The sequence below is a fragment of the Anser cygnoides genome, chromosome 1 (genome assembly GCF_040182565.1).
Source record: "Anser cygnoides isolate HZ-2024a breed goose chromosome 1, Taihu_goose_T2T_genome, whole genome shotgun sequence".
NCBI lineage: Eukaryota > Metazoa > Chordata > Aves > Anseriformes > Anatidae > Anser > Anser cygnoides.
The window spans coordinates 39,402,865-39,417,664 of NC_089873.1; the positions used below are offsets into that span (position 1 = coordinate 39,402,865).

General features: G+C 41.3%; 1 protein-coding gene across 2 annotated transcripts in view; it reads right to left on the minus strand.

Moving 5' to 3' along the window:
• PTPRR (protein tyrosine phosphatase receptor type R) overlaps positions 1-14,800 on the minus strand; it is a 144,068-nt gene that overhangs the window by 66,692 nt on the left and 62,576 nt on the right. For both annotated transcript variants that reach the window (XM_066993002.1, XM_013198012.3), the window contains 2 exons: positions 5,383-5,496; positions 1,971-2,126 (listed from right to left, as the gene is read on the minus strand). In XM_066993002.1, coding sequence (XP_066849103.1) covers positions 1,971-2,126; positions 5,383-5,496 — 270 coding nt within the window. The remainder of the gene's footprint in view (positions 1-1,970; positions 2,127-5,382; positions 5,497-14,800) is intronic.

The following is a 14,800-nucleotide window of genomic DNA, read 5'->3' on the forward strand; positions in this document are numbered from 1 at the left end:
CAGCCACAATAGGCCATTGGAAGAGAAAGGACAAATGAAAAGATCTGTTGCCCTGGATCTTTGAAATGGCAACGACTCAATTAAACTAAATTTTCACGTTCCCACAGGTACCCTTCCCATTCTAGACCAGGCAGGAAAGGACTCCAGTGGTTCCTACAGCTAAGACATATAGGAAATTGTCTCTTCCAGCAACAGTAAAAAACTAGGATATGAATTTTGAGACAGGTAATTAATTTAAAATAAAGTCATGAGTGATTAATGCATCAGTAGATGTGAATTGGCAAATCGTTACTGGAATGAATGGAAATGCAGTTCCACTCACCTACATCCACTGAGAGTTTTTATGTTTATCACATAGGCTGAGACTTTAGGAAAGAGCTTCAGTTTTCTACCCAGGTTTTCCTACACCACCTTGGTAAAGTTTCTTAGGACATGGCAATCTCCCCCACCATTAACCCTCTACAGCTAGAAGTCTAGTTTACGCTAAGCCCTGATGGAGAGAGTCAACAAGCAAGTTCAGGGGAGGTACGTCAGAGATGGGCTGAACTGCCTGCTGCAGGTATCTTTTTCTTTCTGTTTACTGCAGAGAACCGGTAGACTTTCAAGACTTACGCAGCTAATAATGAAAAAGACAGCTAAAATTGGAGACAAAATCCAGCCCTAACACCTCTGTGTCAGCCACCCACCTACGAAGATGAGGATAATGCTTCCTTTCTGCACAGATACACTGCTAGTGCACGTGTAATACTGGTTGAGAAGCACTGATTCATGTTGGTGGAAGACTTACAGTTTATTCACTCATGAATTAATTAGCGCTGATAGCTCAGGAATAAACACACAAAGTGGGTAAAATAACGTGTCAAAGCTATGTCTTAAAGTAACTGTATCTATATCTCCCCTCAAAAGTTTGCTTGTTTTGATTTTCTTTGCTGTTATTTTGATTGGAAGGATTTGTTCTTAGAGCAAGTTGATTGAAGAGTAAATTACTGGTTAGGAGTTGAGCAAGTAAAGATTATATGTTGTTGTCTTTTAGCTGCTGTTTTCTGTGAAGTCTTACACATGTAAACGAATTATCAAGTCCCAAAAGGAATACCTATTAGTATAAAGCTGCAAGATTTTTGCAGGATCAGGGTCTTAGCTGTATAATCTACATGCATCTGAAATACAAAAATTACCTCTTGTTTCTCCAACAGTGCTAGAAGGAAGTAGAGACTGTGCAACTTTCATTCTAATCATCCTTTTCAATGTGATGCCCTCTGTTTGTGTACACTTTTTTTCAGAGAGAAAATTCAAATACCTGAGCACTTGTGATTACCATCTAACATAGATGAGATCTTGAGTTCAGCACTGTTTTTTCTCCAGCATCTTTACATAGCTTGATGACATTTCTTCATTCATCTATTATTCATGTATGTTCTTGTCCCATAGCTACCTGAAGTGTTACTTGTAACTGAAGTACTTGGAAGAGATAATTGTATCTATCACCACTGTCACAATCATATGCTTCTGTAGGAAAGGACATTGTAATCTAAAGGGAGCTTAGTCCAGGCTGCCGTTGAGCTATATAAAGACCTGATTTGACTTTTGGACAATATCACCTGGCTTTGTTTTGTATTAAAACAGCTAAAACCTGAGAATCATCTCATTTTCATAGTGTCAGGCTGCTGTAGGGCATGTAAAATTGCACTAAAATGACCCTGTTTTTATATTTTATTTTTCATACTGAAAGCATCTTAAAGATTCTTAAACAACCTCTTTTTTTCTGCAGGAGGACCTGGATCCTAATTCTTAAACAGCCTTACAAAACACCATTAAAGTAATTTAACAGGACTAGCTGTGTAATTGCCTTACAGCAGTAATGCCATCTTAGTTTATATTTCCCTGTCTCATTCATGAGAACCTCAGCCTGAGAACTACCAGGGCTGTAAAATCTGCCTAACAAACTACAGGTGAAAAAAGTGATAACCAACCTCAGGAGAGACCTCTGTTATTCCAAACTGGGATAAACTCTGATGCAAAATGTTGATATTCAGTGAACGCAGCACTTCTTCAGATGGGAGCGCATCAGAAATTCCTGGCTTTCTGTTCACTGGGGAAATAAACAGTTCCACACAGTTCTTCTTCCCCTAGGAAAATCAAAAAAAAAAAAAAAAAAAAAAAGGCAAAATCATAGGAAGGTTCTGAGATTAGATAATCTCTTCTATCTGTAGATTTTAACTATATGTCCAGAAATGAAAGCATGGAATAGAAAGGCTGCAACCTGCTCTATGAGGAAAGTGCACGTTTTCCCTTCCTCCTTAAATTCCAGCTGACTGTGGAAGAAAATGCTAATACCATATGTGGGCAGGTGGGCTTTGTCTCATTTACTGTTGACAAGGTCCCCTCTTCTGAGCCTAGTACCACTGAACAAGACAGGTCAATGTCACATGAGGAGGGGGGGAGCCATGCATGGGGACAAGGGCAAAGAGCCAGCAGGGGTTTTAGCTGACAGTTCTGATCTGAGCTGAAGTGCAGTCCTGTTTTAGATGCTGGGCCTTAAACAGGAATGCTTAGTATAATGCTGTGGTATTTTGGCACTGCTTTCTAATCTGGTGTCAACATGTTGTGAACACACACTACAATGAAGTATAATGCCCTTTCAGCTGACTGCAGTGTAGCTCCTTAAGACAGCACAACGAAATTTAAGTTTTGCTTACTTTATGAGTAATGTAAAAAAAAGTAAAAAAAAAAAAAAAAAAAAGTAAAATGAGTAGGCTGAGCATGCCTAATTCTCCCCTCCATTAATTCCTGACCCAGTCTCATTGATGTGGTGCTGTATTAGAGATGTTAGTGATGCTGACTCTGTAGCAGGACGGCAAAAGGAAAGATTGCCAGAGGGTTCCTCTGCTTGGTTGTCAACAACCAGAACAGCACCTGAGACCAGTGCTGGTGTGCTTGAACCCAGGTTAAGGGGGTGCCCCAGGGCTGCGGACAACCTGGCTGAGGCTGTGATGTAGAGTCCAGGCCTGGGTAGTGCCCCACACACAAGGCAGGTACGGAGCTGCTGACTGCACAGGCAAGAACTTCACCGCTCTGGTTATTTGGGGTTGGTTATGCAAGGGGGGAAATCAGTTCAAACTGGGATAATCCTGATCTCCCCCCCGCTTCCTTCCCCTTGCCATCAATGTGCATCATTACCTTTACTGAAGTGAAGAAAAGACATCTTTTGCTATTCTTAAAATGCCTCGCTTTGCATTCAGAAGTAGAGCTGCATAGAAAGGGACATTTTCACACGCGTACCCAAATCTGCCCTGTGCGCTCTCATTTGTGCCACGGGTCCCTCTGCTCGACAAGACTGGTGGGGCTGGCGTTGCTCAGTAGGCCTCCTCAGCCCAGCGGGGCCGTAAGGAGGGAACACAGCCCTACAGCTCTGCAGTCAGTGCACGGCAGGGGCTCCTCCTCAGGCTGAAGCAGCTGCTCTGAGGCCACGGCCTTGCTCGGTCTCTGGCGTGGGTAAGTGGCCACTTCCAGGTGTAGGTGGCAGGCGCAAAGCAAGGCCTGGTGAGGGTGCAGCATTCCCAGCGTTTTGTGCCTCCTCTGTTAGGAGATCCTCTGCCTGTTAGAAGGACTTTATGGGAGGAGGATTTCCTGGAAGGACTGAGAAGATGCTGGAAATGCCCAGCTAATGTCTTGTGGCACAGCGCGTGCTGTTACATGTCAGGGGCTAAATTGCCTCCAAACCCAGTGGAGGCAGGCTGGTATCTCCAGAGAATGATTGCATCCATCCTAAAATAACTGGGATCTCAATGCCTCTCCTTCTCGCTACCCTTCTCTACAACTGCCTTCAGAGGGACCCTACAAGAGCACCTTAGACCGGGCTGAAGAGAGGTGAGATGAATTTCGATGTGCCCGGCTTGCTTGCCAGCACTCTGCATGAGAGGAACTGGCTTATGTTAAAAGGATGGGAAGGTGGGAATAATGCTCCCTAAGCTGTATTTTTCTCTTGTGAATTCTGACTTTGTCTGTGATTTTAAGAGCAAATGTGGCTAAAGTTTGTTTTATTCCTACATCACTAAAAAACAGAAGTCGTAGCAGCCTTTTATGGATGTTGAGAAGACTAATTCATTAATAGTACTTCATGTATTCTGAGGTATATGCAGGTGCAAAATGCTATTACCTCTTCCCTTGGATCACAGATGAGAAGAGAAAGTGAAAATCTATCAGCCAGCAGGAAAATTAACAGTGTCTTTCTTCTGCTTAGTTAGATGATTTCCACAGAGCGTAGTAAGAAGGCTACAAAGTGACTTGGTGTGTTGAATACACACCCCAAACTCTGGAACATTTCTCATTTAATTGTGTTTTTCTCTGAATATGTTTTTCATTCAGGTTAATACAGGGGACAATAGAGATTCAGCATCACTTGTCAGGAATGAGTGACGTCCCTGGCAAACATGAAAAGGGCTGCATTGCATTCCTATTGATCTTTTCCACTGTGCATCTTGTGTGATCCTTTCTCACAGAGACATTATTTGAAGGCGTTTTATAATCCTTTTTGATGCATACAATCCTATCAAGCTATCAAGGCAGGAAATACTTTTATGCTGAACCTGTCAACTTTCTTCCCTAATATTCAACCTGCAGGTAGAATAAAATAACATAACTCTGCTTTTCTCTCTGCAATGTGAATGGAAGGCTAGTAATGGACACATGATATTGTTGTGTTTTTTTTTTTTCGTTTGTTTCATAGAAAAACTGTCAGAAAAAGAGACCAGTGTTAAGAATGTATGCTCTTAACCATCCACATAAAAAATATAATGAAAATTGTTTTTAAAAAGTCTCTGCTGCTGGAAACAAATTTCTCATAATCTTTTGCAAACATGATACTTTAGTCCAAAAGGTCACATCCAAGGATATGTTGTTATAGCTGAATAGCAAAGCGTGAATATTAATATTTTGAGAAGACATTTATTTTACTAATGGAAAGTCTGAGAATTAATTGTGAGGATGTCTTCAAAAGGCAGAATCACATGTATTTTTGAGCAAGATTCAACCTTTGAGAAACAAAAAAAGGAATAATCAGCTTCTAATGAATGTGATGAAGAACTACACTGGAATGCAAACTAGGGGATAAGAAAACTGCTTATGAATAAGACACAAAAGAGATCTATCTGACATAATTTTTCTCTAGGCTGTAACTATGAATGGCTTCCTTTCAAAAGAAAATTTAAGTCATTCTGTAATGGAGATCTATTTTTCTTTAGTGCAGTTCAGAAAAAAATCTATCAAAACAAAGTATTTTTCTGTCCAATTTTATTGCAGTTTTCCATAATGAAAGGAAAATAAATTTAAGAGAATTCTAAATAACCAGGTAAATTTTATTATACCCAGTCTTTAGGTACTTACAATGAGCCTGTTGATATGAACTTGCTGAGGTAACAGTCCCAGTGCTGCAGCCACTCCTTGGCGAAATATCCGAAGCAATGTGATATTCAGCTTGTTTACATCCATTTGCAGTGTCTGAAAAAGCAAAACCAGTTCAAATGAACTCCTTGCTCAACACATTCAGTCCTCACGACGTCTGATCTCTGGGAGTCTCACTAATTGTTTTTTTCCCAGAATAATAATCAGTGCAATCTACTTGCACTGCAATAAAGAACAAATCCAAAGGAAAATTTAAGCATTTAAAATGCTGCTTTGTTTCCACCTTTTCTCAAAAACATTCAAAATAGATTCCAGATTTTTTTGGCTAAATTCCTAAGACAAGTTACAGTGCTCAAGATAACACAATTACTGCATTAGAAATGAAAGACAAGCATTGAACACCAATTCACCTTTAAAGAATGAGATGTTGGATTTACACAATGAAAATTTGCTTTGATTATTTTTCTTAAGAGTTTCTCCCTGCAGGTGAAGAATGTGTCAGTCATAGTGAAATTACACATTTTTTATTTTGATTAACAGTTTCTGAGACTGAAAAAAAAACCAACAACCACACTTAGGATATATTTTACATACTTGAATTTCCAAAACTTCCTAATTCCAGGCAGAACAGGCTATTAATTCTCAGCAGAGACCAACAATAGCACTGAAGCATTTTCTTTCTCCATGTCAGAATAATAACAAAACGTAGACATTTCTTCAGGTTCGAATCCCTCCTGTGAAGCTGATAGTGTTTTACCCAGGAAAAAATTTAGGTTCAAGTCTTCACCTTCCCAGAAGACCCAGGTGTATCTGTGCAGATGACGTGTTGTGACCAGTATCACATCAGTGGACAACACCTCGTGGAGAAGGCAGGGAAGAGGAGTATATCAGATGGTACCAGGTGGCCTCCAACATTTCTGGCAGGGCACTGGCTTAGGAACTCGGTAAGTTCTGACTGAGCTAGTTGACTTGAGCTGAAGATTTTTTATTTATAGCTTTCTATTTAAAGCTGTAGGCCAGCTTGCTGGTCTGAGGAGCCACACCAGGATTCTTCCTTCCTAACTGGGGTGGCAGAAAGAGAATTAAATATCCATGGGTCAGACATCACATTGTGAACGTGGCTGTGGTCTAGAAAGAAATGTAACTTTTTTCTCAAAGCAAAAGAGCACCACATATTCTGATTGCCGTTATTTATTTTTAAGAATTTATAAGTTACAATGTAAAACCATCAAATATTTGCTTTTCTCTTCCACTGTCAATTTGATGTTTCCATCAGTACTGAATGTTTTTCATTTTCTTCCCCTTTTCTCTCATTTTTTTACACTAATGGGATTGTCAAGCCTTGATGCATCAACTGAGACCTGCTCTCAGCATACAGCTGAACTTTAATTCAGCTGCAAGTATTATAGGAGTCTTCAGTTTCAATGACCCTGGCTACCCTGGCATTTTCAAAAAGCAAAATCTTCTCTTTGCTTCTTCTTGAATTAGACATCTTGAGTGGTTACAAAACCGCTCCAGCTTTGACACTGAAACAGAGAAATGTCTTGAGAATGAAGAGAGAGACATCCCACGGGTCTGAGCACCGTTCCTTCTGCATCCCAGGCTGGTCGCAGCACACGTGGGCGATACAGCAGAGGAGAGCTGGTGTGGAGCTATGAAGCTGTCACTACACTGAAAGCCGACATCCTAGCCTGAGGATCCCGGGTAAGTGAGAAGAGGAGTTGTTGCTGAAATAGGAAGGCTGTCATGAGGGTCCCCTGAGATCCATCAGGATGGAATAAAGAGCGAGAAACTGCTTGTCTCAGTCAATGACCCCGAGTTATGGGGATTATGCTAGCTGTTGTTACTGAACAAAGCTAACGGGCGTAAAATCAAAATGCACTCACTTAAGTATACTTGAACCAGGCATCAGATCACATTAACACCGATGTTGTTAAACAGCATGTTAAGAGCTCACTGATAAAGACACATAAATGAAACATCCAGAAAAATATCCAGCTTTGGATGAAACAGAAGAGGCTTAAAGAGGCTATAAGGAGGTAATGTCTACCTAATAAATTCTTATAGATTTAGTAGGACTAGGTGGCTAGGCCTAGCACTGTGGTTCATCATATTCAGGGAGAATAAAATGAGGTGAAACTCCATCATCTTCCGGACAGTCACAGTTCCTTCCACCAGACCTGAATTTGGACCACCGCGCCCTACAATAAGTAGTCATAAAAGGCTGCACAGTCTTTGTGTCTCCGTAACAGCTCCTGTTCTCAGTGCTTCAGAGGGAAGCCTGACGAGCACAGTGCTCACCCTGTCACTCTGGACTCAGCCTGCTTGGAAAGCTCACCTGGCCTTACAGCTGGAGATTTCAGGACCCTCTCAGGATGCATCCCAGCACATCTTATTTCCTGAGATCAGCCACGCCATGACTTCGCGCTGGTGGGATCTCTGCAGGTTGCACAGAGAGCTGATGGTTGCCCACACTCCAGGTACGAGCCCTCAGGATGTGCTCTGAAGCCCAGCACATACCTGGGTACTGCCCAGGCAGGCTGCCAGCCGGGCACCAGCTCCAGGGCTACTTGCAAAGGGTGGGAAGGAATTTGTCTTTAAGCCTCATCTCAGGGTGCTTCCTATGTAGCAAAATGGATTGTGATCATTCATCCACCAACCAACCAACCAACCCACCCAAGAAGTATCTGGGGAAGAAAAAGCTCATGTTTCTTTATAAGAACTTTGTCCTCCTATCCACTGAAGGAATTTGCTTCTTAAGTGCTGATGTTAGTGTGAAGCTTTGTTTCTTGCCGATTACAATGCAAATTAGGTAAAAGTAACAAAGACTGCCCTTTTCCACATCAAGCAGCACAAGAGAGTGCATTTGTCTCTTCCTATCAAGAGAAAATTTAGCAATCCAAAATCTGGCACTTTAGGAACAGGATTTCTAACTGGATCAGTGAAAGATAGCTTCTAGAAAAGCCAGATGGGACCCCATGAGCACCTACTTTAGAGCAAGCAGCACATCACGAACGTGCTTTGTGCTATCATTACCCCCTTGTTTGTACTGGAGTCTTAAAAACATCGAGTGGGAGTGGACCAGCCTGGAGATGCATCAAGATCCACATCCTGTGGACACCTCTGGATGCTTATGGAAAGCAACATGAACAGGACAAGAACATACTCTATTTTTTCCAAGTTCTTTCTGACAAGATCCAGGCTAGTTTACACCTACTCAGCCCAGAAAGGCAACAGGTCTCCTCAATTACATGGATATTATTACACAGTAACCCAGGCTGGCACTATGGAGATCTGGGATGAAAGCAAAGCTTGGAGGCATTATATTCGCAATGCTGGCATGTGCTGAACTGCAGTGGAGTTTAAGTCTCACCTGAGGGTCTGGTACAGAATTGTCTTTCTGCAAATTCTTACACATTGATTTTGTTGAAAAAGTTAGAGAAAGAAGAGGAAAAAGAAAAATAAGAGAAAAAAAAATGAAAGAAAAGTTCTCTTTTGTCCTAATAGGAAAAAGTCCTAACTATTCCCATCACTGAAAAGTTTCTAAAACATTATTAAAATGTTAATATTTTAACATTATGGTGCCATTCTGATGGCATGCCTAGGTAGTGTGTAGACTAAAGTCCATAAAGATGGGTTTAGGATAGAAAATTGATGCTGGATGAACTGCAGATGCAACAATGCCTGTACAACAAACAATACAAACCTCCATTTAGAGAAACAGTCCTAGAATGGAAACCTGTCTGGCCAGGTACAGACCATAACTGCACAAACAGAACCAATATATATTCCAGCACCACCTGCAATAACACATGAAATTAACCTCCGTAAAGTCAACCCACAGAGTTAAATAAAATAAAGCATTAGCACCGATACACAAGGTATGCCTTACTGTGGTACTCTAGTTGCTCCTTTTGCTTCGGAAAAGAAGGCGCTGAAGCATCCCAGTCAGGCAGCACTAATCATTTACCCCATGCTCATCGCAGTGTTTACCATCTATTGCAGCCCGCTCCCCAGGGAGTTCACACTTTTGAATTTGCTGCCTCTGGTGGCAACAGGGACTTGCTGAGCCCAGAGGCGGGCACACTGGAGGACTCATTTCCCCGAGCAATTACTGATCTGGATATTGCTACTGTAGCGACAGTTTCTAGGTTTATCTGATCTAAGCAAAACAGGTAGTTTCAAGGGAAGGAGATTTCTGCGTGTAGTGGAAAAGATAACTCTGTCTTGGAAAGAGAGTTCCAGAAAAGAAAACTCAGCACAGAAAAACACCAAAGCCAACTGACACCTCAGATCCTACAGGGGCTTTTTGAGAAAGATTTGCATTTTAAAGAAAAAAAAAAAAGTCATGAAACAGACCAACATTATCTCAGATTCTGAAACAATATTTTTGTCTACTATTACAATTAGCCAAGTCAAGTTCTGCTCCTCAAGAAAAAATCAGAGATGCTTCCCTTTCTTATCTTTTCCTTCTCACCGGTGATGTCCTTTCTGCAATGAGCCTCAGAAAAACACCTCTCCCTTCCATGCATTGGTTACTCCCCTCTAAACTCCTCCTGACCCCACCACCACAGCAAACAGAAATCTAGAGAAAGTTTGAAAATCTTGAAAATATTTCCAAGGTCAGGGATCAATTACCGAAAAATTGTGAGGGGGAGTCTTGGCTATTCTACAAAAGCACAGTGAAAATCACCTGAAAGAGTAGAAAAATTACAGGCATATGTTTGAGTTTACAGGAACCAGTGAAAAGCATTGATAAATGCTCTACAAATCTCTTTCTCTTGCTCTGCCAGCGTAACTGCCCTGACCTGGAACACGCTGCTGTGTAAGTCACGCATTTTCTAATGAGGAGACAGCGAGGCTGCAGAGCACGCTGATATGCCAAAAAGTCCCAGATTTCACATGTAGCCTGCAGAAATTTATGTGGCCTTGTCCAGAGAGCATTTGGGTGATGAGAAAAAGAACTCTAAATTGGTTCCATATAAATGCAAGAAAAAGTGGTAGGAATGGGATACTTTGATTGCTTCAGTCCTGATTACTCCAGGAAGTTCTGTAGAGTTGGACGCTGCCTTTCAAGATGTAACATTGTACAGCTTCACTCACTTTTTTTTTTTTCTACAGAAAGAAAACCATGTCTTTTATGGGAAATCTTTATTTAAAGTAAGCATATTTTCCTGTATTTATGCATTTCTTATGTAGCCTTAAAGAACATTTTTGGCTCATGATTAATTTTTCCTGAAAGCAAATAAACGTAAATAGTATGAGCTCCCTGAAAGAAATCACAGACAGAAGTAATACGCATTGGAAACGTAGGGGTAATCTCACCAGTTAACACAAATATATTGTCTCCCCCCATACTGATTTTCAAGTGCATGTGCAGTAAAATATGAGCAAATCCAAATCTATTTGTTTCGTGCACTGCAATTAATCCATAGACCTTTTTACCACAGGAATTTGCTGAGGCCAATAGCTGAACAAGATGCAGAAAAAGAGCGGTATGTTTAGGTGGCTGTTGAAAGTCACTGACAGGACTGAAAACAGAGATACTACAAACCTTATTATACAGTTGAAGTCACACCTTTAACTACCAGAAACCAAGGCGGATCCTAACTGAATGAAGAGACAAACTTCTCAGCCTGCTCTCAAAGCTCTGAGTGCTGGCCATCATACTGACGACTAGACACCAGGTTTCACCCGAGTCCTGTTTTGATCCACACGTAGATCTCAGTTAGGGATGCTCCTGGAGGCCAGTGCCTTAACAGAGGTGCTGCACCAGGCATTGAAGCGAGGCCAGGGCACTCTGCCGGCATCCACAGCTCGGACTGGCAGAGCTACTCGAGGTGGGTAGGTGATACCACTGAAGCGGTTTGTCCCAGCTAGGTGACAGATTTACACTTCTCTCAGGGAGACGAACCAGTGTCTCAGATGAGATCAGCTGATTTGATCGCTTCTGTAGGAAGCACCAAAACAAGAGCGAGGAGCCCTCCATCTGTGATGTCCGGCTTCTGTCCAAGATTCTCTCGGTGAGATTTTACATGCACTTGGGCAGTGAGTCAGTCAGCTGCAGAAAGAGCCTGTGACCTTCATGGATGATTGAAGTGAATGAGAATCCTTCAGCCTATTACGGATAAGGTTTGTTAATGCCTCTCTTCAAGAGGCACACTTTGATTTCTCTCAGTCCTATGTTCTGCATTAATCTCTGAGTTTGCCGTCTCCTAGCCAGTAAAAAGGGTCAGCTATTCCAGTGTCACAAGGTAATGTGGATTTACCGATCAGGTCTAATGTGAATACACAGCACAGTCTTCTATCTTTCTTCTGACAGAAATCTCAGGTTATTTCATTCCAGTTTCTGAGTCATGTGGATCGTTCCTGTACCAGACCTGACATAGTCAGTGGGGGTGACAAACTGAGAGAGTGCGTTAGGCTGTCCTCTCAATGCTCACTGGACTCATTTCTTCTTTTCTTTTACCTCTTTCCAGTGGCATCTTTAATGCATTAATTATTCGTTATATATTTGGAGGCCAGATTACGTACGGAATCTCACGAGCAGCCAGTGTACTTATTGGTTGTATCAGATTACCATCTCAGAGCCCTCATTGAGATGGGGCTGTGGAATGATAATCTTATCCACAGCCCAGCATAACCTTATCCACAGCCCAGTAAAGTTAATGGGACTTTTTCTGAGTCAGGGGGTTGCAGAGTCCCGTATCCTAAATGTTCAGTGGGATACACACTTGTCATTGCTGAAGGGGTTTAAGAGGAGGGAAGGAAAGGCTATGGTCCGTGGGACCCAAGTTTGAAGCAGCTGTGTCATTACACAGTACCAGTCCCAGAAGCTCTCTGCCTGTGGGAACCCTTCAGAAGGGGGAAGGAGACGGGCAGAAGGCTGCAGTAATGCTGTTGTACCCCACAGATGATTTTCTAGAGCTTCCTTGCAAGAGGGAACTTTCTGCTTTGCCACATGCTGGAGCCCAGTACATAGTACCACAGGGTGCCTAGTGATGAAAGGAGCCAGTGTTCTCCCACGTATCATTCCTTTGTTAAAAAACTGGTCACATACTACATCTACTTCGGAGAGTCCGAATCTGGAGCATTTGCAATTACCGCAAATTGATTACTAGGAGGAATGAGAGGCTGAAATTTAGCTGTGCCTCTAGCCTTAGCAAGGCTACCTCAGTTAATCTGCTTCAGTTCTGTGTCTATAAAATGGGGATGATAGCGTTTGACTGTCTCACAGGAGCCCTGTGAAACTAAGCATTTTATATACTGAAGAAGATGTGAGACAGATACGTAAGATGGAACTTCTCAACTTCTTTCACAGACACCTTTAATGTTGCACACAAAAGTTAACTCCTGCCTCTGTTTGTGTGCTGCATTTCTTCAAGGACTGGGATTTATTTCATCACAAACTATTTCAGCGTTCCTAAAGTACCAGTTGAAGTACATTTCAAAGCTCTGATGACTTTATTGGCTTTTTCCTTCCTCCATCCACTTCTCCCTTCCCCGCTCCCTTCCATTCACTTACCCTGAGATTACATTAGACAGCTGAAAAGGCCAAGATGATGGAAGAGCACAAGACAATACACAAGGAGGTGGAACCACGAGGAGAGCAGGAAGAGCTCAGTTGAACACCATTTCAACCTCTTTGTTCTTTGCGAGGCATATATAATGAGCTCCATAAAATTGTCATATCTGTCCTTATTCAATATTACCAAAAAAAAATAATAAATCCTTCCATTACAAAAGAAATGCATAGTGCTATTATGTCCGGTACAAGTTTTATGCACAGCATGATTGTACCAGTCACATCCTATTTCATCATCCCAAAGCCAGCTGTAATCTTCAGAACAAACAGATCCTTTGAGCACAGTGCTTTTTAATACATTTTTTTTTCCGTTCAATTATTAAATCTCTAAATAGAGCCTGCCTAAAGCTTGAAATTCCCAAGAATCAAAAATGACTCTCCTTACTCCTTTTGTAAAACCCTAATTTCAGCTAGTTTTATGTTTCAAACAATTCTTAGTTACTGAAGTTTAAATTCCTGCTACAACTTTGTAAAATGGTCCTCAATAGATCGAAATCCCTTCCAGAAAAATATCAGGCAAAACAAAACTTAGACAAAATCATCCTTCTTTTTATCTTCAGAATTTTAAATTTAGTTTGCAGCAGGCTGATTATTTGACCTTACATAATAATGGAGAACAAAACTGGAAACCTAAGACAATACAGCCACTTCCAATTTTTTCAAGAGCCAATGTGGCCAGAAGACTCCCACTGACTTACTCCCCTTAGTAACCTTTCTCTTTGCTATGAAAATCAAAGACAGACTTCAGTATTGCTCAGATCTTAGCTTTCTCAGGCTTTTAATTTCAGACGCATTCTTTACTGATAGTTTCAGATGAGCAATATCTGCCTGAACACGCACAATGGGAATGTTGCAGAAAGAGGCAAGCACATTCCCTTTTTTTTTTTATACATAATCATAGTTCTCTGCTCTTCCTGAGCATATGAAGATGAAAATTTGAAATACATCAGAAAAAAAATATATATATTCTTAGGATTCATTTGGCTCAGCAGAAATTGAGATATTTACATGAAAGACTGTTCTTGTAGGATTCTGGACTGTGTGATTGCCTGTGTCCCAAGACAAGCTGGACTATTTGTCTACCACAGCCAAGATTTTCCAAGTATGAAGCAATTCTTTTGCCTCAGCTCTTGGGAAATCAGGATCCTGTTCTCTGGAAACAAATGTCCAGCAGAAAGGCCTCCTTACTGTGACAATTCGCCAGTATGTTTATCTGCTTTCAACCTTTTAGCTCACTGAATTTTGTTTATAGCTATTATCATGACCATAATCACACACAACTGAATTAAAATATACATGACTCTCTACCTACTACAGTACGATCTGAGTGCAGACAGTACAAGGCACCCAGGCGACTTCTGTCTTACATTCCTTTAATTATGAACTTGAGGCAAAATCAAGCAGAGCCTTTTGGGGGGGGGGGGGTGTTTTTTCTTGGACAAAACTTGCATCACTTTGGGTTTTACCCTGCCATGGGTTCATATGCCTGGCTACGTCTTTGTCTTAGTTTTGACAAAACCATTAATGATTGTGTGTGAATCCTATAAACTCAGAAGCTGGAGAGCAGATGAAAAGACAATCTTGTGACCTTGGCAGCTCTCTCAGGATCTTTGAATTCTTGAAGCTGCTAATACCAAATGTATCCAGAAGCTATGATGTATAAATTTCCTTTCTCCTGAGCAGCCAGACAGACAAAGCATTTTTCTCTTACGTCTCTTATTGAAAAGGGAAGGTATGGATTAAGGGAAAACACTAACTCCAAATCTTCAAAGGTTTAAGGAGAGATTTACCTGAATGATTCTTGCTAATGCTAAT